This window comes from Adiantum capillus-veneris, chromosome 2 (genome assembly GCF_014529385.1).
Source record: "Adiantum capillus-veneris isolate H3 chromosome 2, ASM1452938v2, whole genome shotgun sequence".
Taxonomy (NCBI): Eukaryota; Viridiplantae; Streptophyta; class Polypodiopsida; order Polypodiales; family Pteridaceae; genus Adiantum; species Adiantum capillus-veneris.
Genome location: NC_140932.1, coordinates 62,746,327 through 62,773,261, shown reverse-complemented (window position 1 = coordinate 62,773,261; position 26,935 = coordinate 62,746,327). Strand labels below are relative to the sequence as shown.

Here is a 26,935-nt window from a genome sequence, read left to right as displayed (position 1 = left end):
AGATTTTCCACTAGCGGATGGGCAATTAAGTTATGACTTGAAGGAGGATTTGACAAGTAGGAAAGCAGATGTTACTTTTGGGCATCTTATAGAGATGGTGCCTAAGCTACAGCGACAGTGGAAGAGGATGGTTAACCCAATGGAGAAAGAACCAAAGAGAGGTTCAGTGAAGGTGTTGGCGGTGGATGATGTACCAGATATTTGCCCAATAGTAGATGTGTGGCACAAAAGAAAAAATTTGGGACAAGGTTATGTTGATGGCGGAGCCCAAATATGTGGCATAACACACTCATGCGTTGAGAAGATGGGTCTTACAGTGACTGGGGTATCAGGCTTTCGGATCAGATTGGCAAACCATCAAAAAGTAAAATGTTTGGGTGTCGTAAAGAGCTTAGAAGTGGAGACGTATGATACAAAGGCGGTGGTTGATTTTCATGTGATGCCAGCGGGGTTGAGAGAATATTCTATTATACTGGGCAGACCATGGTTACGTGCAGTGGGAGCTGTTCAAGATTGACGACGTGGTACGATTAGCATTGACGACGCGTCTATATAATATGGACACAAGGAAAGTATTGGAAGAGATTTATGAAGATGATGATGAGTCTAGTGATGAAGACTATTCCACAGTGACTGATGAGGACAATGATAATACTACCAGCAGTGATGAGGATGTTGATGTTGTGTTTATTTTGATGGACAAAGAAATCCAGGAGTCTGGTTTAGTTGCATTTGCAAATGAGATTGAAGAGGAAAATGAAGGGCCTTATGAAGTGATTGAAGGGCTGATGCAAACCAAGCTTGAATTGTCAAAGAAGCAAGAATTGATGACACAAATGATCAGTGGAGACCTCTCAGCTATGGATCTCCCCCCTTCCCCTCCCCACCCCCTCTTCTATAACTTGATGGACACTAGGCTTTCGTAGCCATAACTGATTGTTTCTGTTGTGGAAGCCCTAATTTTGTAGTTGATGGTGAGGTATCCATCTATAGATTACAACACCCTCGGTTGTAAGTGGCTGTTGGCTCTTCCAATTGATTGTGTGCCTTTGGGTGGAGCCTTGTGTTTCCTGATTGACCTTCATTTTTCCAGGTTGAGCTACAATTTTTGGTAACTATATTTGTGTGTTACCTTCATAGAATCCTTGTGCTTCGAGTAGCTTGACTGGAATCACCCCTTGCTTTATCTATTTTTCTTGGGTAACTTGACTAACATATGACGTTGGTACCCAAACTTGCTGCATTGCTTATTTCTTTGATCTTTTCTTTTGCCTATTGTGGTTGTTCTTTCTCCTGCTTGAGTTGTTTGTCTTGTGTTGATAGCACGTCTTGTTCTTTGTAGAACTCGTTGATTGAGGTTGGTAGGTCCAGGCTATTACTTTAGGCTTTTTGGTCCCCCAAACACTGGTGCTTCCTTGGAAGTATCCTTGAGCAGTGATTGACTCATTTGATGCTACCCACCTTGTCACATTTTGCTGTTGAGGTTCAACTTGTGCTTCACGTATCCAACCTGGGTCGTTGACTTTGATGTGCTCTTTGGATACAAACACTTGGTTGACATTCTTTAGCTTCTTCTGGATGCTTTTTTGTGATGGAAACTTTGGTTGATAGACTTTTTGCTTTGGTCTCCATTGCATTGTTGATGGTTTGGCTCTTGATGTAGAGGTTACACGAGAAGTTTGATGGAAGCTCGTTGAAGGTAAAGTTGTCTTGCGAGGTTCAAAGTTTACCTTAGCTTTACCTTTTTCTACTATGCTTGGTTGCTCCTTTTTTGCATTGACTTAAGGTTCTTTTGGGGCTTTGGATGATGCTTTTGTTGAAGCTTTTGTTTGTTGTTGAAGAAGATGTTCCTCCAACTTTCTGTCAGGATCAGACTCTCTTTGATATGATGGGAGTCAATTATGTGGAAAGTATCCTTATACTCCCCGGTACTCAACTTGAGTACGGCCTCGGCCACTCTAGAGCTAGGAAATGGCATTTTTAAACTTGTGTTCACTATCTCCGCTAGCTCTTTGATTGATCGCTTTCCCATCATGATCCACATTCCATAAGTCATTAGATTCTTTGTCACTTTTGGATCTATCACAACTGAACATGTGGTTTTGAGTCTTGTTTCTCCGCATATGTTGAATTTGATTGTTGTAGGAGATAATTGATCTTCTTCCTTATCCCTATTCTTATCTTGATCTTGTGTTTGTTGAACATTTGACAATTGCGTTGTTTCTGGAATTGGCTTCTTTGAAGCAGCTTTTGTCAATTCTTCACGTATGTCAATGATGACATATTCTCGTGGTTGCTCTGCTTCCTTTGTTTTCACTTCTGTCTCATGCTCAATGACATAGCCATCTGTTTGATATTTTCTGCTTTCACACTCATAAACCTCGTTAGCTTCCTTCAACACCTTTATCATAAACAAGGGAGTTATATCATAGCCATCTTCATCGCAAAATTTGGTGTTGGTTGCCTCATTTACGCATACATCAAGAGTCACCAGTATTTGATCCCATCCAAAGGGCTCAAACAAATCCTCTGGAAATGGTTCCCTAATGTAAGATTCATCTTCTACTACTGAACGCTCTAGGATACAATCTTCCTTTCTAAGACTCCCTGATGCTCCGCACATCCAAATATGCGCTTTGCTTTGCAATCAAGCAGGTACCTCGTTTTTCAGTTTAGTTGTCGAGTGTAATTCTTCCCCCGGGGTTTGCTCTACATCTCTATAACTATGATCTTTGACACTGATTTTGTAGTGACCTCTTTGTGTCTCAAGTAGATATAGTCATAGCCCCAATGTTGTACCATTTTGAGTTGACGCATGAATGGTCTGCCCAATATGATATCAAAGTTGCTGCTCTGGTCAAAATTCAATATGGCAAAGATGTGGTCATACTCAATTGCACACGAGGATATAATGATTTGTTCGAACAATCCTATTGGTCTCTCTATGTATCCATCTTCTAATTGCAGTTTCATTCGAGTTTTCCTAAGAGCATGCTTTTCCCATTTTTCATACATCCCCTTGATTGCAATGGCAATTCTTGCCCCACTATCTAATATCACAACCGTCTTTACTCCTTTGTACTCAAGTGGTAAGGTGGTGTTTCCTTCCTCGCCTTCGCAATAATCACCCACCTTATTCATTGGTACTGGTTTTTCTTGTGGTTTCTTAGGCGCGGTGTCATCCATGTTTTCATATGCAAGTTGGTCATGTGAAGGGATTTTCAACCCCATCTTCTCCAAGTGTTTTCCCATTTGGCCCCATAGATGCGGTTTATTTTAGCAACTCTGAGAGAGAAAGTGTGCATTGTATAGAAGAAAACATCAATCCGTGCAATGTCTTGGTATCCATCATTTTTGGTGTGGCTTTCCACTGAGAAGGTACCGTTCTAACCTCAGATTTTGTTTCAAGTTCTCCTATAAAAGATAACAAAGTCTGTAGAGAGCGTGGTTTATTCTCTTCAGATGCGACAGACTTGGCATCCCCATATAAAGATCTTATATCCCCTGGGAAAAAATTGTGATCCATGTTTGTCTGAGGGATAGGTGCTGACTATAAAGTAGCACTACCATCTTTTTGGTTTCTAATTGATTCCCATAAGGGTTGTGGCCACGGTTCCTCTACCTCTGGAATAGGCATCACTGCTTGTGAGCCCACCCCATTTGTGGTATACTTCCCTTGTATCTAAAGGTGCCTCAACTCCTGGCTCTTCTTGGTCTCTGTTTACAATACCATGGCTTTCCATTTCCTGGAATTTTTTGCGGATTAGCACCTCTATTTTTGGAGCATCTGGAACATGTGGTTCCACAAGAGCTTGGGTCACCTGGATGAGCCCCTTGCACATTTGCAACCTCTCTTTTTCATACCCTGGATGAGGATACGTCAGCCATCTATGCCCTTGGGTTAGATTGGGTTATAGCCTAGCTTCATAGGCCTTCAAAATTGCATCTAAAGGCTCAAAAATTTTGTCCACCAAGACTGAACCACCTTAGTCAATCTTTGACTCTTTAGGTCCCTTTGCGTTTTTCTTGCTTTCTTGCTCTTGTCTAAGCTGTCCTCTTGTTCGATTCAATTTAGTTTCCAAAGAAACTTTCTCTTGTAGACTCTTTGTTGTCATTTTGTCCCTTTTGGCTTTCCACGATTTTCTTCCTGTTCTCACTGATATGTTCTCAATTTTTGTTTGAACAGGCAATGTGGCTTCCTTTACTGGTTTGTCTTTGGCAACTTCTTGAGCTTGAGCTCGAGTCATCACCTTTAAAGGAATTGTGGGTTCTACCTCTCAGATCCACTTGAAGAAGGCATTACGCCTACAACATTCATTGTTGCTTTCCCTTTTGTAGTTTGGATTCTTAGAACAGTGTTGGAGTAGATGGTCTCTCCCACAACCATCACAGAATACAAACAATTCTATTCGTTGACCCTTGCTTGGACAACCTCGTGCCCAATGGTCACCTCCACATTCATAGCGTGAACCTTCATGTTTCATAGCTGGTCTGATGAGAATGTTCTCGAATCATACTGCTGATTGGCTATGAACATGAGTGTATTTGCATCCATGGAGTATTGATTTTTCACATGTTGTGGTAGATGTGTTGGCTGAGTGTAGTTGACTACTACTCTACCATCATTCAGAAGAGGTGTTTGTTGCCCTAGCACACATTGTGTCTTTGGCTAAGTGCTACACCATGGAGGGGGATGGTCCCCTCCACAAGTATTACATCTCCTCAATTGAGGTTGTCATACATTGGGGTTTTGTATGTAGACTTGATTTATTATTCTAATCACTCCCTCCACCACTTGATCAATGATTGGTTCCCAAGGAGTTTGAACATCTCTCTTTGTTGTTGATTCGCTTTTCGGAGAAGAGATACTACTAGTCACACTTTCTATGTTGTACGTCACCTCCCCGTATTATACTTCATAGGTACGTTATAATACTTGTCAAGGTACTCCAGAGTACCGTCTGTAGACAATAACAAGTACCTTAAAGTACGTGTTTGTGTACTTTAAGTACTCAGATTGTATCTTATTATAGTCCTTTAATTAATAAAGATTTCCATATTAATATATCATTGTCTCTCTCGTATATGTGTTGTGTTCGTCTCCTCACTCTCTCTGCCTCCCTTATATTCTCACATGGTACCAGAGCAGGTTCAAATGCCTATGTAGAGAGTTTGAGTGAGTGTAAAATCCCCCTTTGTACCATCACTTTGTCAGAAGTTGAAGATGTCACCAAGTCTACACAATTTACACTTGGAGGGAGTTGAAAATCTCAATGGCAACAACTATGCAAATTGGAAGGTGAAGATGGAGTCCCTACTCTTCTTCCAAGAATGCTAGGAGATGGTTTCTACGAAGAGACCAGTTGCAAAAGATCATACTCAAGAGGAGATGGAGAAATGGTGGACAATAAGTATATGTTTAATGTTGTCCACACGATGAAGTTGAGTGTCAAAGATGACATTCTCAACCATCTAATGGATGTGAAGACTCCCAAGAAGGCTTGGGACACATTGAAGAACATCTATGAGTTCAAGAGAACCCCAAAGGAAAGCAGATTTGAGAGTTCAACTTACAAACACCAAGAGGAATCAAGGAGAGGACACTGCAAACTTCATCAAGAGGGTGAAGGATCTACATCAACAACTAGTAGTTGTTGGAGACAAAATATTGGACAATATACTCTCCACAATCATCATTCATGGATTCATGATGGAGGAAGAGCAGCATCTCCAAGCACCAATGATACAAAAAGAGGAAGAGGAAGATCCACCACACAAAGAGAAAGAGTACGACATCAGACCAACAACAACAAAAACAACAACCAAGATCAACCACCTTATGGAGGTAACCCACTTGCATAAGTTAGAGGAAGCCATTCATTTAGAGGTAGAGTGAGAGGAAGAGGTAGAGGTAACTACCATTCCATACAATGCTTCAAATGCTCAGGTATGGGCATCTTGCTAAGGATTACATGAGCAACCAAGTTGATTGGAACGAAAAATCAACCAACTACATGGATGGAGAAGGAAGCTCACATTGCTTCCTTGAGGATACATCATTGCTATGTTTGGAAGAGCTGGCAGGTCATAGTGAAGAAGAACCATGATGGATTGATAGTGGGCAAGCTCCCACATGACCTCACATGCTGATTACTTTTCTAACTTAAATGCTACTCATAATGGAACAATATACACAACAGATAATACTCCTAATACTATTGCAGGGAAAGGAGACATACCCATTAAATTGGGAACATGAATGAAGAAGACCCTTGGAAATGTTCTCTTGGTACCATCCCTTACCAAGAACCTACTGTAAGTTGGAGCTATGACATAGAAAGGTATCAAAGTGGAGTTTGAAGGCCAAAGATGCCTTATCAAAGACCCAAGGAATCACTACAAGGTGATAGCTAGAGGGAAGAAGTATGGAAAGCTCTTCAAACTGCATGGATTTATTTCAACACTTTCAGCCAGAGATGAGGGAAGATGAGCCCCTCTTTCAACTCATAAAGTGTGGCCAAAAGAGGTCCACTATACCCTCCTCAATAGGTAGCCCGACGAAGAAGTGAAGCAGCTACAAAGGAGTGTTGTTGCAACTACAAGGCATTTGGAAAGAAAGTTGAAGGATGCTTGATTACAAGTCCAAAGCATTTCATATGCAAGCAAGGAAAGATTCTCCATAGAGTCAAGCAGGCCTCAAGAGCTTGGCATGGAAGAAGGAAGAAATATGTCAAGTCCAAAGGAAGCAAGCATGCTATGATGATGGATGCATACCACCAAGCAAGGAGATCCACAAAGATGGAATGGATTCCCAAACCAACCTTTGAGCAATGTGATTTTGATCTTCTTAGCTCTACTATGGAGCACATTGAGACTACTACATACAACGACAAGTGTGGTAGAAGGCAATGGCAATACGAAATTTTGTATGCAAGTGATCATCTGAATACACAAGGATGCAGTGAATTGGCTTATGGAGAAGCCAAGGTTGCAGAAAAGATGAAGGATCTCTCTACTTTCAAGCATAGATCAACACTTGGCATGATGGAGCTTCCCTTAAGGGAAAGAGTTGAATAGTAAGAAAAGGCTCCTCATGCAAGGTTCATGGACAAGGGAAGGTTCATGAATAAGGGAAGGCTTGTTTAGAAAGTATTCAATTTCAGCATTAGAGATTTGGTTTTTTCAATTCATGTTTGGTTTTAGGTTTTTTAGCTTTCTCATTAGAGATGCTTATGGACTTGAGGGAAGGTGTTAAAGTTTCAAGTCTAGCGCATCCTTTTCACTAAAGTAAAAACAAAGGCTCAATAATGTTGACATGGTAGAATGATGGCATGGTACCTTAGCATGGTTCTTTGACATAATTTTGGATGGTCATGAACCTCTACATCATTAGCTATACACGTTGGAGGACTCTACAACAACCACCTAGAAGACAAATGAAAAGTACCTAAAAGGTAGGAGTGATTTCAAGAGGTCTGCAAACAGATTTGTAGGGGTGATATCTACCACCTACAACAGTGATCTCATGGAGAAATACAAAAAGAAATTGTTCTAATCGATATGGACTACAACCTGCTCAGAGGGTTTAGCCTAATTCCACTTCTACCATTTCTAGTAAGGCGCCAAGTTGGATGCCTATAGAGCTGCAGACTGCACATAAGAGCTAACACACCAACTTGGGAGCTATCGACCAAGAGATGAAACCATGATCTCCTCATGAAGTGTAACGAAGGAATGCTCCCCACATTGTGAAGCATCTACCTACCAAAGGAATCCACGACCTATGCTCGGACCTGAGAGCTACAACTATATAAAGATGTGCTAGGACACCAGTTCTAAAGAGAGAAATAGAGAGAGAGAGAGAGAGACATCAGAGACATTGTGAGGCATTAGATCATCTTGTATAGAGTGTTGCTAGCCGGGGGAAAAAAACTCATTGTACTTGGGACTTGAGCCTCTAACTTGGGTTTGGGGATCATCCATTGAGTCTCTCTGAAGTACCTGTACTGTACTTCATAGGTACTTTACAAAACTTGTCAAGGTACTCCTGAGTACGTTTTGCAGACAATAACAAGCACCTTAGAGTACCTATTTGTGTACTTTAAGTACTCAGATTGTATCTCATTATACTCCTCTGATTAATAAAGCTTTCCATTTTAGTATACCATTGTCTCTCTCGTATATGTATTGTTCATCTCCTCCCTCTCTCTTCTCCCTTATATTTTCACATTTCTTTGGATCTAAAAAAGAAAGAGAAAAGAGTAAAGCCCATTGCTGACCACATATTTAGTGTTATATTGTGACAAAATTGCTTTTCTGTAAACAAAAGTGTATGAATGAAAAATTGACAAAGCTCCGCGGGAACTACCAATCAATCAATTTATACTAAGTAAGAATGATGTTGCAATTACGAGGAGCCGGTCAAAAAGAGACTTCCACATCCAATTGTGTAGTAAAGATAAGGAGATTTTGTCAGCATGGATTGCAAACCCATACGAGCTGTACTAAATATCGTAAGCAACATAGGGTAAGATTGAGGGGAATAGCCAATCATGGCACGATAGTTTCATTTAGAAAATATGCTCTTAAAACGCCCACTTGAGAGACAAGAATTTGAATATGCTTGGAACCTTGCTTATGTGTCCTTTTGTGATTTGCTACAAATTGTACCATTACTTGGCCTTGATTGACTCTCTAATGCGTCAAGAAGCCTCAAATACTCAATTTTTTCATGCCAAATTTGATGCAATTTTCACATCAAAAAATGACCAGATTTTCTTCATTTCCCCCAAGATTACTATTTTTCAATTAAGTATCTCTAAATGTAGACAAAAGTAAACTCATACCCATCCGTGGGGTCAAGCCTGCTTGCAGTTGAGTTTGCTTGCATCGATCCATGGTCACTCCTCCCACTTCTCCTTTAAGAGATAGGCTGGGTTTAGACGAGGTGACGATAGAGAGAGAGGCAGGGGCGAGCATCTGTGTTGGCGCATGCAAATTGGGCAAACCAGGCGCAACGCATTTTCAGACCCACCTTCACTTGGGCGAGCCCCCCAAAAGAGTTGCATTGTCATGCACTTTTGCATCACAAAACGTTGGCAAGTAGGGTTGAACTCCCTCATTTGCGTGCTCAGCTTGACGTGATACCACTTGGATAATTCCATTGGTTGCAAGATCTCCTGCACTTTTGCTTTATCACATAGTTCCATCGAGCTGTGTGAACAATGTAGAGGGAGGTAGACCTAAGAGTTTGCGCTGCCAGTGGGCTCGTCTGAACCCGCCCATAGTGTTGAGGCATCGTCTTTCTTAGAGCTGAGTCCCGCGCTGTGGGTAGAGTGATTTCAAAGCATGGGGACTGATGCGCTCCAAGAAACCACAATGGCAGTCCTATGAAAAGAAGCAATCATGCGTGTACAACGTAATGTCTCTAGCTGAATGGTTGCTGTATGTAAGGGTGATCAATGTGTGTTGCAAATAAGGCAACTAGTGCTCGCATAATTAAGGATTATCGATAGTTGGCGGTGTCCTCACAAGCAGTCAGCCATATCCCCTTCCATGCACTACAAAACTAGTGAAAGTTGCAAGATTTTGCAATGCTTCGAGTGCAAAACCCAAGCGCTCTAAGTTTCCCGTACACAAAACAAATCATGCACTCCATGCGCCCCTGTGGGATGCAGCTCTTAATATTTTGTCACGAACTCCAAACAAGTCCTCTCTCTCTCTCTCTAAAAAATGGCGGCCTCCTGTTTCGCTCTCAAAATTATAAATTTGCTGGAGACGAGTGAGTGTGACGCTGATTAGAGCCGGCGAACGCAAGTAGGAGCAGGCAAACATGAGTACCGTCGACAAGATGCTCATCAAGGGCATCCGCAGCTTCAGCCCAGATAACACGCACGTTATCACCTTCTATAAACCCCTAACTCTTATTGTGGGTCCGAACGGTGCTGGGAAAACTGTAAGCCCAACTGTTGTGTGTGTGTGTGTTTGATTGAGAGAGAGAGAGAGAGAGAGAGAGAGAGAGAGAGAGATTATTTGGCCAAGTGAGACAATAAAGAAAATTGTATTTTGAAATTGGTAAACAGTATAGCTAATCAGCATCAAGAGCTGGGTATTAATTTGCGCGCTGTGGATGGTGGCCACTGGCCGGTACTGTCACTATGCTCCATGCAAAGAGAGCATTAGCCGACATCTAAGTTGGTAGGGAAACTACATTTTATCAGGAGCCCTAAACATTGTCTTTCGAACACAGGTGGGTGGATGGATTCCATTTTTCAAATATTAAACTCTGGTTGGCAAGGGCCACAAATCCTCCTTATTGAATGGTTTCTCTTGGGGAATTATTTGATTGGTGAGGGATCACAAAATACTGGTCGTATAGTACAATCTTCAACAAAAACCCACAAAATCCTGGTTGTATAGTACAATCTTTAACAAAAATTCATTTCATAGGAGGAGGTCTATAAGTCTTCTAGAGGTTGTAGAAATATCTGCATTCGGTGGGACAATATTGAAATCGTGGTGGGGTGGCAAGATGAGACACAAATTTTCCCTCCACATTTATCCTCTTGCCAAGAGAAGTTCCACGAGAGCCTTGCTTTCACAAGAGGCTAGGGTAGCCCATGTTGAGGCCGAGACAGTGGTCTCCTGTGCAATAGCAGTAGCAATTGTGTGTACCTTGGGTCTATCCACTGAGGTATGTCAAGTCTATGCTGGACCATCCTTGGTCACTTGTTTGAGCAGCTTGTTATCAGCATGGAGAGACTTTCCCAGATCTCTCTCTGCAAATGAAAGGTTAAAACATAGAAAAACAAGAAGAACTTGAAATTCTCTAGCCTTGTCCTATATCTGTGGTGAACCGATCTTCGTAGCCAGTGACCTCGTATAACGAGGCCCCACCGAGCGGCTTCGCAAGTAAGAGTCTAGCAAGGTCCTCAGCTGCCAAATTGTATGTCCGAGTGAAAGGTGTGGGAGCAGCCGTCTTACACTTAGTGCTGATATGGTGTCCGCCATGGACCAAAAATGACGAGAGTACTAACTGAGTGTGTCGAAACCATGGACTGGATGGAACCCGGTGAAGATTTACATTTATATATTTATATATGTAAATATATATACATGTATATATATGTACATATATATACATGTATATATATCTACATATGTGTGTATACCCCCTTCTTTTTTATGTGAGCATAATTGCTTATGCATCTCATGCACGAACTCAAAAAATGCATCCCAGCTTTTGGGAGAAGGGCTGCATAGGCTTTGGCGAGTTTTTGAAGTCCTCATATTATATAAAAGCAGCCAAGGGGCACCTTCTCTCCTGAAATCAACAAGGGCAGAATCTAAAATCCAAAGTACATAAACAAACGAGTCCAAAGCTTGTAAGATACTCATTTTAATGAAATACCCAACCAAGGGTGCTTAGACACTGATAATTCATGCCCAACAAGTTACAACCTCTTAGCTCCCCCATTTTCTTCTCTATCCACCTTCATTTCTATTTCAGCTCACTTTGTTCAGTTTCACGTATTTAAGAGAGTCAAGCGTTGCAAATTCTGATAGTTCGCAGGCATTCACCTTTGGTCACTTTTCCAAGGGGCTCACAACAATATCTCATTGTTTAACAATTATTAAAATTCCAACAAGCGACACTATATCAATCGATTGTTTCATTTTTTTTAATGACTGTCTCTCTATACTTTTACCAAGGGTTATGCGACTTTTGTTGGAAAGTAGGTAGGGCAAATTGAGTAAGTTTGTATATAAGCAAACCTAGACTAGCACTATTTGGTAGAAGAGGCAGCAGGAGCACCTTGCTCAACAGGCAACTTCTCAACAAGACCAACACCCGCAGCAGCCTAGCGTTTTTAGTCATATGAGGACCTAGCGTTTTTGCATCAGATCAGCCCTGGCGTTTTGTGCATAGCAGATCAGCCCCGGCGTCAACACGACACAGCAGATCAGCCTAGCATTTTGCATTTGCAGGACATCCGGCGACAGCAGCATGACCAATTTCAGCCCTAGCGTTTTTGGGACAGCAGAGCACCTAGCGTTTTGCAGTTTCTCCGCAATGGAATCAGCAGAAGCACCAGCATTTTCAGTTTTCAGCCCTTCGACATCGCAGATCAAGTCCCGAACCTCGCAGATCTCACCTTCCCGCAGCAGTTCCTCGCTGCACAGTGGGATCCATCGAAGTTTGCAGTTTCAGTCCGGAAAACACAGATTTTAGCATCTGCGTTTTCAGCGCGTCATCGTCGCATCGTCGACATGGAAATCGTCATCGACATAGAGTCAGAATTCAGCAGATACAAGATTTGCAGATTTCAGCCCTTTGCGTTTTCAGATTTCAACCCGTCTCGTCGTCGTCCTCATCATCGTCGACATCATCGGCAAGTCCAAGCATTGTAGAGATTTGTGCAATCATAAGTAGACCGCTCTCGCCATAAAGAGTGAGGCCTTTGGAGGAGGGTTTGACAACATCTCTGGTGTCGCATTCTCTTCTCTCTCTATCTCTCAGTCTCATGCACTTTCACGCATAGTGTCCATTCACTTTGTTTGTGATCACTTGCACTCTCTCATTAAAGAACGGAAGGCTCTCCCTTCCCTAAGTAAAAGGAACCCTTGAGCACAGTTGGGAGCACTCATCTTGAGCAAAGTTTAACATTCATTCCGCTACACCTTACATTTCCCTTGTAGCACACATGGGTTCTAACAGTGAATCCGACAGAGGCTCCACTGACGACCCAACTTCAGGAAGATGGAGAGCACTCTAATCTTAGTGAGGGAATGGAGGGCACGAACAGAGATTCAAACGGGGGCAAGCCTCCTTCCAAGGAATCGGGAGAAGACGTGGCAAGTTTTCAAGGGATGACCTCGACAAAATGGAGTCTTGAAGTCAACTGTAGGTCGACACTTGTGCCAAATGAATGATCAAGTACTCCAAGGACCCGAAATACGTAGAATATACGAAGAATCACCTGCTTGACGAGGCTCATTGTGATAGACTTAAACACTCTTAAGACGAGAATCTATCGCAACATATGTGAGAAAATTGAAAGAATTACACAAAACTGGAGAGAGACGACACAGCACTGGCCCCAAAGATTGGCGCCCCTTTCTGTATTTCTTTATTATTAATGCTTCACAAAGTACAATGTCCGAGGGTCCTCTTCTCAGCAGGGCTCCAAGCTAATCTGCCTGAGATTGAGGCCTTGGCAATGAATTTATAGGTGTGGGCCTCCGCTACACCTTACATTTCCCTTGTAGCACACATGGGTTCTAACAGTGAATCCGACAGAGGCTCCACTGACGACCCAACTTCAGGAAGATGGAGAGCACTCTAATCTTAGTGAGGGAATGGAGGGCACGAACAGAGATTCAAACGGGGGCAAGCCTCCTTCCAAGGAATCGGGAGAAGACGTGGCAAGTTTTCAAGGGATGACCTCGACAAAATGGAGTCTTGAAGTCAACTGTAGGTCGACACTTGTGCCAAATGAATGATCAAGTACTCCAAGGACCCGAAATACGTAGAATATACGAAGAATCACCTGCTTGACGAGGCTCATTGTGATAGACTTAAACATTCTTAAGACGAGAATCTATCGCAACATATGTGAGAAAATTGAAAGAATTACACAAAACTGGAGAGAGACGACACAACACTGGCCCCAAAGATTGGCGCCCCTTTCTGTATTTCTTTATTATTAATGCTTCACAAAGTACAATGTCCGAGGGTCCTCTTCTCAGCAGGGCTCCAAGCTAATCTGCCTGAGACTGAGGCCTTGGCAATGAATTTATAGGTGTGGGCCTCCCAAAAGCAGTATACTTGAAAAGCTTCAAGTCTAAAATCATCTTGGCGCCAAAAGCTAGCGCTAGAGCTGTCAGCGCAAATTGCAGAAATTTGTATGGCCTGCCACGTCAGCAACGCGAATTGCAAGCATCTGTACAACTGTCACATTATCAACCTCTTATGCAATTTTTATTATCATTGTGTCCCTTAGGCCCCTTTGTACAGGGTCCCCTAAGTTGGCAAGAAGTGAACTTTTGAAAATAGGCCACTTGGCAAGACTTGAAAGTTGGTAAAACTTCTTTTGCATCTTTCCCTAGGGATTTGACTCCTCTCCGTTCGGAGTCCGTCCTTTAGGTCATGCCACGTCATCACTGTGACATACTTCCCTCTTGAAAGAATTGTAATCGCCCTCGATTATGCCTGCCAAAATAGACAGGACAAAAACTAGTTCAGTAGACACTGACTCTTAGTACCGACGCACTAGATGACACATATCGAGTACTGGCACGAAGACGACAATCACTGATCATTCACATCACATTTACATCACTATCGCTGTCGAGATCTTAGATGAGAATCATGATCATTATAACATATTTTGCAATCACATCCAAGCCGCAGCGATCTCTAGCGGATGTCTTGATTCACTAAATCTATCCACATCACCCCTCAGGTGAACAAGACCCAAATGTTGCAGCCATTTCGTCTTTCAAACATGCACTCAAACACTACATGTAGAGATTAGGGAGGAAAGATTAGAGAGCCATTCATGATAATGACAAGCTATCACAACACTTGAATACGCAATGGAGATAAGATAGAGTGTAGGCAAAAACTGGATTAATTGATTCAACTGAAAGTGTGTACAAAGGCTCATTATATAAAGCTGGCTAAAGCATCTCATCTGGCATCATTGATGACATCATACAAAGGCTCCAAATCAGCCCATCCAACTTGCAAACTCGTAGGTGGCCTTTATGTAAGGTGCAGCGGAGTGAATGTTTGAACTTTGCTCAAGATGAGTGCTCCGAACTGTGCTCAAGGTTCCTTTTTATTCTTATGGAAGGGAGAGCCTTCTGTTCTTAATGAGAGAGTGCAATGGATACGAACAAAGTGAATGGACACTGTGCTTGAGTGTATGAGACTGAGAGAGAGAGAGAGAGAGAGAGAAGAGAATACGACACCAAAGACGTAAAACCCTCCTCTGAAGGCCCCACTCTCGTTGGCAAGAGTGGTCTACTATTGATTGCACAACTCGTACAAGTGGATGACTGTGAACTGATGGAATCCTAGGCTATGTGGAGGTCGACGCTAAAGCTGAGAACTGATGCAAATTTCCTGCTGTCCCAAAACGCTAATGGGCTGAAATCTGATGCAAGTGGATGACTGTGAACTGTAGGCTATGTGGAGGTCGACGCTAAGGCTGAGAACTGATGCAAATTTCCTGCTGTCCCAAAACGCTAATGGGCTGAAATCTGATGCGACCTTCCTGCTGTCCAAAAAACGCTAATGGCTGAAATCTGCTGGAACCAAAAACGCTGATTTGGGCTGATTTGGGCTGATTTTTGCTGGCTGAAAATTGCTGGTTTTTAGGCTGTCCAACTGCTGAAAACGCTGATGCTAGGTGATGCTGAAAACGCTAGACAAGGGGGCGATTTGCGGTTTCTGTAAACACCAGGGCTGAGGTTGTATGGCGATGAAGTCTTGATGAAAAACGCTAGCATTGGGGAGGCTATGGCGATGGTACTGCTGAAAACGCCAAGGCTTGGGAGATCTTGCTTGAGAGGAAATCGCCACCAAAGGGAGGACGTCCTGCTTGAGAGAGGGGGGGGGGGGGAACCTGCTGCCTGTGGCTTGTGTTCTCTTCCCTTTTCTGCCAAATAGTGCTAGCCTTGGTTTGCTTATATATTATCTTATCCAATTTGCCCTACTCAGTTCCCAACAAAAGTCACTTAAAATAATAAGTGAAAAATGTCAAAAATAGGGAAAATAGGTAAAATACACTGGAAAATTCCCCTGAAGGATTCTGATGGATTCTGATGGGAATGCTTATGATCATGATGTGTGCAACCAGAGGATATGCATCTACACTAAGTGCCTGGGCATGCACGGTCTGCGAAAAGACTCACGAAAGTGCCAGTACACTTGCTAATCTAGATTGACTGGACTGACGGAACCGTTGTTATGAAGTAGCTTGTCCACGGACACATAGGGTTGGATGTGTCACGTGACATTTGAAGCCACTTTGGGAGTCCATTAACTAACTCTAGGTGAGTCCACACCCTCTAGTAATGATCCAGTACCCACACCCTTGAACACAGCAGGTTGTAATTTCCTGTTTGGGGCTCCGTTTTACGTGTTGGTCGCAACCATAGCAAGCCCTCAAGCTCCTGCACCTGTAGGGCTACTTGTCCTTTGATTTGGCAAGATTTCTTGTGAGAAATCTCTCTGAACAAACCTGTACCTGCGGGGGATTAGCAACTAGCTAATCCGGTACTTGTACAAGAGTCTCTTGCCTCGGCAATCGTGCATGAACCCACCAAACTGTAGATACAGATGAGTAGCCCTTGAGCTGGACAACTGACCAAAAGGTCTCATAGCGACCACGCAAGATTTGTTCACATGGTTTGATATGGCTCTCACACAAATGATGCTCATGGAGCATAAGCATATCGATCGTTCCACCCACAAGGCATCTCTTGAGCTCTTGTCTGAGTCGACCCCTCTGACGTAGAAACTAGGGTCCACCTAGCCCCTGTAGATTTTATGCGACAATTCTCATGGGGTCAGTGAGAGAAAGCTGATGCTGCCATCGCAGCCAATCTCACAATCTTTGAGGCAGGCTTGGTTGGGGAGTGATTTGCATCCTAAAGATCTCGAGATAGCTGTGTCTAGAGTGTCTATCTGACCCATACCCAAGCGGGGCGTGCAGTCTGTAGAGCTACATCCTCTGTCCAAGAGTCCTCATGAACATGTACATAGCAGGGTGCACTTTGAGCGTTTGCAAAGAAGTATACCACAATGTGTCTACATCTTTTTTGGAAAAAGTCAGGGCTGTATACTACTGAGTACAAAATAATCCCAGCGGATGCCAAAATAGCCTATCACGTGGGGTGTACAAGCTGAATGTAAGGAGGAGCGCCACTATAGTGATTACTCGACTAGAACAATCTCATGGTGGTCGGTGTGAGGAGTGGATGAGGAGTGGAGGAGAAACCACTGAGGAGGGGCATAATGCCAAAATAGCCTATCACGTGGGGTGTACAAGCTGAATGTAAGGAGGAGCGCCACTATAGTGACTACTCGACTAGAACAATCTCATGGTGGTCGGTGTGAGGAGTGGAGGAGAAACCACTGAGGAGGGGCATAATGCCAAAATAGCCTATCACGTGGGGTGTACAAGCTGAATGTAAGGAGGAGCGCCACTATAGTGACTACTCGACTAGAACAATCTCATGGTGGTCGGTGTGAGGAGTGGAGGAGAAACCACTGAGGAGGGGCATAATGCCAAGTAATCTGACCACCTGTCAGTGTGAAGAAGAGTGGGGATCTTGCCCAACGCCGAAGGAAGGCAAATCGACGAGCCTCGGCTGCTCGAGATGTATCTGAGGAAGAATCCCACTGCCAAATCAGGGTGTGAATGATGTCCAGCCAAATGGCAATGAGGATATCCTGAAGGAGCTGTGGAGCCGCACTGAGAATGTGAAGACAACGAGCTCTCCAAATATTCCATAGTGTAATACTAGTGATGACTGAAAAAACTGCGTCACGTGTCTGAGTATCCCCCTGCCAAGCAATGTGTGGTAGCATAGCCAAAGTCCCTCGCCGATAACCAGTAAAGGTAAGCATGAAGGCTGGATCTGTGGCTGAGCCCTCGTAGAAGAGATGCGGGCCGGGCATCGGCATCAACCATGAGACAGATCCCCAAGTGAGAAATCCACGCTGAACACCTGTTCTGCGGAGTAGAAAGCAAACTGCAAGCCACACTACATGGGAAGCTGAGCATGACCAAAGACAATGGGCAGGTGACTCAAGTTGTCGCAAAGGACAGTGAGTACATAACGGGTCATGACCCATAGTAGCTAGCCAAGTCCCAACTGGTAGTCCTGCATGAGCAATCATCCACATGAAAAAGGAAATACGACGAGCCACATGTAAATCCCAGATGGCGGACCAAAACTGTTGCAGATAGGCATGGGAGAGGCCTGAATGTACCCAGAAACGCATACAGGTGGGCTGCTGTGGTTGCTGTCTCATCAATGCTAACCTTCCAATCCTGACAGTGTACTCAAAGAAGGATACAGGTGCACCTGTGGGGTCTGAGTGAGGCCAATGCCACTCTCCTGGGTCCCAATAAAGCTGAGATAGGGCACGACCCTCCCACACCCAAAGCCTCCAAAGTGTAGCATCAGCGGAAGCAAAACGGGGGTCAACACAACGACGCTTCCCGCGTGAGCCAACTACTCGTATGGCTTCCCATCGAGCGCCGGGGGAGGTAAGTAGTGGAGAAGTGGCAGCATATGTCAATCTAGCATGAATCCCCTGAGAGTTGTCAGTATCAACTGTGAACAGCATGGTGTCCAAACGAACTAATAAGAGAGTGCTTTGATCAAAGAGGCCTTCCCAGCCACAATGAGGGGGCATCTGAACCGTGCCTCGCATGACTGCATCCCACTGTGAAGGAACGACAGAATCAATCTCAAGCAGTCTGTCTGTCACCTCGCGAGCAATGTCATAATGTTCTGCCACAAAATTGGCATCCAGCATACGTGTCTCATGAAACAACTGCATAGAGGCAGCACGGCCAGTGTCCCAAGCAGCCCAATCAATGTGAGTCCTCTCTCCAAGCTGACGAGGTGGATTAACCGAAGAATCAAGAACTGTAGCATTCCAAATGAGAGGTTGGCGCTCAATCTCCTCACGACATGAGGGAGGTGAGCGTACGATAGCCCGTCGCATGGAAACCCAAATCTGAAGGAGCGATCGGAGAAAGGGTGAGAGGGTGGAAGTGGACAAGGGGGCATCCGTAAAGAGAAAACGATACCCTGAATGCCAAGTATGACCGTCTCTAGTGCCGAGTCGTGGAGTCACTATGCAAAGAGCGGCCTGAAGAAGCATCTTCCAAGGTTCTTGGCCGGGAAAAAGACCTCGAACAATAAGCTTGGTAAGAAGTGCGCGGCTATGTAACTTTGGATCAATAATGCCAAGGCCTCCCTCTGACCTAGGACGAATGATCGTGGACCATCGAACTCGAGCACGAGTATCAATAGTCCCATCTGTGCCACTCCATAAAAGTTCCTCACTAGTCGGCGGAGCTGAGCCATCACACTGGAATGTAACATTCAACAAGAGGCCGTATACCATAGTGTAGCCCGAATGACCTGGTTGGCGACCAATGCACGGCCAGCCAACGACAAATGACGTGAAGACCAATGGCATAGCTTCCTGCGAATAGACTGTAGTACGGGTGCAAACTGCTGCTGTGAGGAAACATCAAATCCAACTTGAAAGCCCAGATATCTGCATGTCTGACATGGTTGCTGTAGCCATGTGAAACCATCAGCTACCCCCCAAGTAGGTATGTCATCACTGCCAACCAATAACCCATAGGATTTATGCCAGTTAATGCGTGCACCACTGGCAATGCAAAAAACCTGTAGGGCCTCCCGCATGGCGTCAAGAGCGGGTAGCAAATAGCGCAACATGAGCATAGTGTCATCATCAAACTCTTGATTGATAAGGTCTGGAGCTGTAGGTACTGGCATGGTCAAGCCACGAAATGCATGACTCTGAGCACGAAGAAAGTCAGACATAGTCTCTCCCACAAACAGATACAGATATGTTGCTAAAGGACAGCCCTGACGGACAGATCGAGAAAGCTCAAAACTGCGACTGAAACGGCCACCAATAGTAATAGCACTGTTGGCAGTTCTGAAGAGAGCGAAAATGCCTGAAATCCATTTGAAAGGGAAACCCATCCTGGCTAAAATCCTTAGAGAAAGTTCCAGTCAACACGATCGTACGCTTTCTCGAAGTCAAGGATGAAAAAAGCGAGAGGTTCAGAAGATGATCTGGCCCACTCTACTGCCTCATAAAAAGTGAAGATATTATCCAGGATGCATCGATCCATGACAAAGCCTGTCTGAGAAGTATGAATAACATAAGGTAAGAACGGCCGCAAGCGATGGCTGATCAGTAACGCTAATATCTTATAGACCGAAGGGAGTAGGGTAATAGGTCTCCACTGTCGGAGCTGAGTGGTGTCACCCCTCTTCGGAGTAAGAGATATGAGACCTGAACAAAGAGCTGGATGCATATATTCTGATGTAAAGATGTCCTGACAACCGCGAAGCAGTGGTATATGCAATACATCTCAATTTGTCAAAAAGAAGGCTCTAGTGAGGCCATCCTCTCCTGGACAGGAGGATGGATCAAGACTCTCTATAGCAGCATGGAGCTCTGTAAGTGTGAAGGGTGCCAACAAGATCTCTGCCATAGTGTCTGTACAACGATGTCGAGTGTACTGTCAGATCTGCTCACGGGCAAGTAAAACCTCAGGAGTGCATACATCAGCAGTGAACACTGTCTCAAAATAATCTGCAGACATATCAAGAATAACATTAGGATGCATATGAAGTATCCCCTGAGCATCGCACAGTCCGCAGAGTGGTGCGAGGAGGGCGTTCTTTATGCGTCGCGAAGAAGTCTTTATTCATTCTATCAGCTTTAGCTATCCAATGAGACACTGAAGCATGATGCGTGAACTCAGACCTAGCCTCCTATACGCGACGAATCTCTTCTGTGTAGCTTTGTCTGTCTAGCAGCGAGATAAGCATCCTGAGGCCACTCCTCAAGCAAGCGCTGAGTGGAACCAAGAGGGATGTGAAGATCAGACTCGCGTACTCTCAACTGACGATGAATAATAGCAGTCTGATCACGGCAGTAAATACTAGACTGAGAAATGCAATGAGCAAGAAACTCTCCAGGGGTTCCACAATAAGAAGCATCCGTGGACCATAAGTCCCGAATCTGCTGCTGCAATACTTGAGTGGTGAGAACATCTGGTTGTGTCACAAAGACCTTGACCATCGGCCATAGATCAAGTTTGTCACCCCCAAGTCTCCCATGTGATGAGAGAACTCGAGAGCCGGAACATGGAGCGAGTCCATCACTGTCTGCATAGTCCACATTGTTTAGTCCACTCTGTTTCAACCCTGCCACACAACGGGAAGGAAAAACCAATTGCTGCCTCTTGGGCCTCTGCCCCTCCGGCTGCTAGAAAGAGAACATGTACTCCGAAACAAGCCGCCTCGAGGTCAGGAGAAGAGTCACTGAGAAAACTTGTAAAGTCGTAGTCGAAGAAGTCCCAACTGCGGCGGATGTCAAAACTAGTCAGCCCGCGAGGAACTGCTGCAAAGGGCGACGTCTGTACCAAGAGAGGCGTCCGCAGGTAGGGCTGCTTCCCCCGCACCAGGCGTCTCGTGGCAAATGCTCTGCCATGGCGCAGGGGGAGAGCAAGGGCGAGGAAGGTCAGGGGGAAAGGTGCACGATGGCGAGGGTCAGCAGCAACAAGCGTTTCGTTGCCAGACCGTGTGCCATCATATCACTACTTTTTACTGAGGGACTACTTGGGATGGCCCTCCACAAGTTACCCAGTCACACCCTCATTGGGGCATCCTTCTTGATTGAGCCATCTAGCTTGGCCGCTCACGACGCCCGAGGATGCGAGGATCTTCACATCATGAGAGGTCTACATTCAAGGCTGCAGAGCATTGTTGTCCATCCTTCATCACATTATATTTGGCTAGTTTTGATTCTAAGCTTGCCATTATGCATGGCAATTATGCTGATTTTTTTCCTTTAGGATTCCCATGTTTGAAGTTAAGTATGGCCCTTTTCTGTTTTAAACTTGGATTTCTCATGTACAGATGCATCTCTGCCAAGATTGCATCCAGTCTTTGTACTTATCATTCAGTCAAAACTGTATTTTATTCACTTTATACTTAAAAGCATTGGGTCCTCTGAATGGATCTTCAATTTGTGTGAGTGCAGGGGTACTGTGCCATTTATAGACCTGCACAAATAATTTTTTTTCGAGAAAAAGATCCTTCTATTAGTTACTGAAACTGCCCATAGGGCTACAACCACCTCTTCAAGAGAGGGCTACAACAACCATGATGGGAGACTCTCCCAATGAAAAAACCAGTATATGTACAATGGGGCTAAATCAAGAAATGGGGGGAGGGAAGAGCCACACAGGTGGTCGGTAGTGCCATCGGAGTACACCCTGGACCATGGTGTAAAAAGGCCCAGGACGCTAGAGTCGAAAGAAAGCCTCTCGGCGCTCCCGCATGCGGTCGGAGCTGCCCTGGAGTCCCTCAAGCTGTCCTCTGAGAGTATGGATCAGCTCTAGCCAAAAATCGCGAACAGTCTCTGCTGGTGGCACAGGGCGAGCCTCAAAGATGTGGAAGAACGGGCCCTCCAGATGAACCAGAGTGTCAGGCCACTGATGAGCTCCCAACACTCCTCTCTCTCACTGCACCACTCCTGTGGAGTAAGCTCTGCAGCAGGCTTGAGTGTAGGTCGCCCCTCCTGCATCACTATCATCCTGCTGGTGGAAGATAGCTCAAATTGAAGTGCCGGGCCCGTGAGGGTGGACCAAGCCGCTGGTCCCCAAGTGTCCTGTTGAGCCGTGGAGAGAGCAGGCATCAGCCGAAGAACTCGTAGCCACACCTGCTGGGCCGAGGGACAGTCCCAACGACAGTGACGCTGACTCTCCACCAAATGGTCACAAGCTGCACATGCGGCCGAGAGACCACTATGCACTAGCCAACTCCCAACTGCTGTAGCTTTGTGTGCGACCAGCCACTGAAACAAGGTGACTCGCCACGGTTGTCTGGAGTCCCACAACCTCTCCCAAAAGGTTGCCAAGAACTCAACTGTGAGACCCTCCTCTTTCCAATGAGGTGCTGCAGTGGGGCGGGCCTCTCTCTGTGCTGCTAGTATATGACGTCCTAGTCGAACAGTGTACTGAAAGAAAGGGACTCTGGGTGGTCTGCAGAAGAGAAGGGGTCCCTCCATAGCCACTCATGAGGATCCCACTGTACTCGTGCCAGTGGACAACACTCCCAAGCCCACAGCCTCCAGTGTCCAGTCTCAAGAGCTGCCGGGTCAGGGTCTATGACACAAGTCCTCCCACAGATGCCCACTACTCGGATCCTCTGAAAACAGCACTCTGCTACCTGCGGGGCCTCTACTGTAACTCGTTGTAGGCGTCCCCCACCCTGAAGCTCGAAGAAAAGGGCTGGGACAGTCTCTGAGCAGGCCTTGACTGAGATGAGAACCTCCAGTTGTGTGAAGCCTCCCATCCACCGGGTGCTACTGGCTCGAGAGGCGTGAGCCACTCAGCTTGAACTGACTCTGAGATGTCCTGACACATGCTCTGCACCCCTCGCATGCCCTGTAGCTGGAGACCCTGCACCTCCTCTGACAAACCTGTGAACTCTAGCCAGTCACCTAAAGAGCGCGCTGGACCTGCTGCCATGGGACCCCAGGAAACATGAGGCAGACTACCAACCAAGTGGCCTCTCTGAGTGCTAACCATGGGGTTCCAGACGAGGGGCTGTCGTAGGTGCTCCTCCGTGCACGTAGGCTGTCTCTGCTCCAGGCCACGCCGCAAGAGCTCCCAAGATCAAAGCAAACTCACAGTGAAGCGGTCCTCCAGTCTCTTGCTCAAACCAACTCTGCGCATCTTTGTAAAGATCCATCTAGTCGAAGGTTGCCAAGGGCCTCTTGCCCGAGGCACCCTAGCACGAAGCCTCTGTAGCAAGATTTCCCTCCAGGGCTCCTCACTTGGAAGAAGTCCTCTGATGATGAGCTTCCCTAGAAGGGCTCTGCTTTGCTGTGCTGGATCAATGATCCCAAGCCCTCCCTGTGAATAAGGAAGAGTGATGACCTGCCAAGCCACCTTGGCTCGGGCTATCTGAGTGTCACGTCCTAACCAAAGGAAGTTCCTGATCAGCCTCTCTACCTGGCTGATACAAGAACTCGAGAAGATCCAGCAGGAAGTGATGTACCACATAGTCGCCAACAACACTTGGTTGGCAACTACTACTCTGCCAGCCAAAGAAAGTCGTGCTGAGCTCCAATGTAACAACTTTCTCCTGATAGACAGGAGAAGGGGGGCAATCTGCTGCTCAGGAGACAAGTCCAAACCAACCTGACAGCCCAAGTACCGAACTGCAGTCCTTGGGGAAATCCACCTAAAACCCTCTCCTGGCATCCAATCTGACACAGGAGCACTACCAATCGAGAAAGCCAGTGTCTTTCTCCAGTTGAGCAGTGCGCCCAATGCACAATAGAAGGTCTCCAGAGCCTGCTCACACCTGTGAAGGTTGGCCTCCTGGCCATCTAAGTACAAGGCTGAGTCGTCGGCAAACTCAGCGTCCAGTAGCTCGTCTCCCCGAATAGGGAGTGCTAAGCCTTGTAGACCAACCTGCTGCGACACCAAAAACCTGCTCATCGCCTCCGCATAGAACAGAAAGAGGAAGGTGGCAAGAGGACAGCCCTGTTTGTCCGAGCGTATAAGCATGAAGCTATCACCTCTACCTCCTGCCAAAAGTACCTGACTATGAGCCTGTCTGTACAAGGCTGACACCCCTCTGATCCAAGCATCTGAGAAGCCCATCCTGCGTATAGTGCCCTCTAAAAAGTCCTAGTCAACTCTGTCGTATGCCTTCTCAAAATCGAGAAGAAGAATCACGAGGTCCTCACCTCGGAGCCGTGCCAGGGCAGAAGCCTCCCAAAAAGTAAAGATGTTGTCAGGGATACGGCGTTCCTTGACAAAACCTGTCTGGGTCTCATGTATAAGGCTCTCTAGAAGTGGTTGAATCCTCAAACTCAGAGCCTTGGCAAGAATTTTGTAGGCTGAGTTGAGGATGGTGATGGGGCGCCACTGTCGAATCTCATCCAAGGAGCCACCCTCCTTGGGAATGAGGTAGATCAGGCCCTCACTCATGCTGTCAGACATCACTCCTGTGTGTAAAATGTACTGAAAAGCACTAAAGAGATCTGGGCCAAGCAGGTCCCAGTACTCCAAGAGAAAGCTGGGAGTCAACGCATCCTCACCTGGACAGCTACCACGGGGGAGGGCCCTAAGAGCCGTGTGTAACTCCTCAAGCTGAAGTGGCATTTCAAGCCTCTGACGCATCTCCTCAGTCACAAGACAAGGCATCTGTGCCCAAACCTGCTCCCTGCATGCATCCTGACTCTCTGACTGGGGCTCTGCAGACAGTAACTCACGGTAAAAGTCAGTAGCAACTGCACGCATATCCTTGGGCTCAGAAGCAACTGACCCGTCGGGCCTCCTTAACTGACTGACCTTGGCATGTGAGTGCTGAGGTCCCACTGCCTCAAAGAAAGCACCTGTCACTTTGTCGCCCACCTGGGTCCACTGAGATGCCTGTCGGTGGAAAGCAAACTCATGCCGCCTCTCCTCTGTGCTCGCAAGCTCCTGTCAAGCCTGCTGTAACTGCTCCTCCAACCAAGGACTGTCTGGATGCTGCTCCTGCATCCTCTGTAATGAAGCAATGCCCCGTCTGAGACGTTGCTCCGCCTCTCTCGCTGCAGCCCGGCGAGCCAGAGACTCCTGGAGAAAAAAATGGCTAATCTGAGCTAGGCCTGAGGCCACTCTGTTAGCAGGAGAATCCTGCCTGTCCAAGCCCTCTGTCCAGAGAGCCTCTACTCTCTCTCTGAGTGCCGAGTCCAACAAGACCCTCTCTGGGATGCGACGCATTGTGCTCCCACTCCTCTGCCTGTTTGCCACTGTGAGGATCACTGGTGCATGGTCCGAGAAGGAGGTCCCTGCCAGGATGCCCATTGACCCTCCCAAGTCATTGAAGTGGTCACTAGTGTAGAAGCGATCTATCCGCGATAGATTCACTCCTCCCACTCTGCGGTCCGATCGAGAGAAGGCAAGACTGTCTGGGGGCTTCACAAAACCAGAGTGCTGCTACGCATCCGAGACCCTCAGAGTCATACAAAACCTCTCCCAAGCTGCCAACTCAACGCCATGCACAGTAGCATGGCTACCACCAATCCTGTCAGAAGGGTCCTCCAACATGTTGAAGTCTCCTCGTATGCACCAATGTTGTGCCTGCGGCAGAGACTCAACTATCTGTGACCAAAACTCTGCACAAGCACTCGCCACATTGGGCGCATAGATGTTCAGGAAACCCACTAGGCCACCTGAACCTGCATAGTAATCCACTGAGCCCTGCCTGGCACAATAATCCCTCTGCCCACAATGGCCTGCTGCAAAGAGTCCGCAATAGTCATACATACCCCACCCTGGATGCCTCCAGGTCCAAAAGCAACTGACCAAAAAGTATCATATCGTCCACGCAAGAGCTGACCACTACGTCTAATGCGGCTCTCACAAAGATGGTGCTCCTGAAGCATAAGGAGATCAATCTCTCCTCCCACAAGGCAACGCTGAAGCTCCTGATGCAGTCGGCCCCGCTGACGCTGAAACTGGGGCCCACCTAGTCCCTGCACGTTTCATGAGACGATCCTCATGGGGAGCGAGAGAGAACAGATGCTGCCGCAGCAGCTAGACGGGCTATCTTCAAGGCGGCTTGGATGGGGAGTAATCCGCATCCGAGCGTCCTCTAGATAGACGTGATTGCAACGAGTGCCTGGCCCAAGCCCAAGCAGAGCGAGCCGTACGTAAAGCAACCTCCTCTGTCCAGGAGTCCTCATGAATGTATACATAGCATGGAAAGCACTGTGTATCAGCAAAGAAGTAAACCACAATGTGCCTACATCCTGCTGAGTCTGGAGGTGTCACCGTAAACTTGGCCAATGGCCACAAAGTCTGGAGCATGTCTGTAACTCCTAGTTCTCCCATGTGGTGAGAGAACTCTAGGACTTGTGTGTGCAACCATCCCAACATTGAGTCGAGAGTCCACTCTGTCTGGGCCCTGCCGCAGAGGGGGAAGGAGAAACCAATTGCTGAGTCCAAGGCCTCTGTCCCCCTAGCGGCAAGGAACAGAACATGGACCCTGAAGCAGGCTGCCTCATGGTCTGTTGAGGGGTCGTCGAGAAAACAAGTGAAGCTGTAGTCGAAGAAGTCCCATCGGCGCC

The 26,935-nt window shown here is 46.1% G+C and overlaps 1 protein-coding gene across 3 annotated transcripts in view; it reads left to right on the top strand.

Annotated features, from left to right (window-relative positions):
• The first annotated feature begins 9,696 nt into the window (after positions 1–9,696).
• Positions 9,697–26,935, top strand: part of RAD50 (DNA repair-recombination protein (RAD50)) — a 217,930-nt gene continuing 200,691 nt past the window's right edge. Inside the window, exon 1 of one of the 3 annotated variants that reach the window (XM_086485815.1) lies at positions 9,697–9,955. In XM_086485815.1, coding sequence (XP_086341941.1) covers positions 9,833–9,955 — 123 coding nt within the window. In that variant the 5' untranslated portion in view covers positions 9,697–9,832. The remainder of the gene's footprint in view (positions 9,956–26,935) is intronic. The other 2 variants (XR_015184709.1, XM_086485806.1) reach the window with 2 other exon arrangements.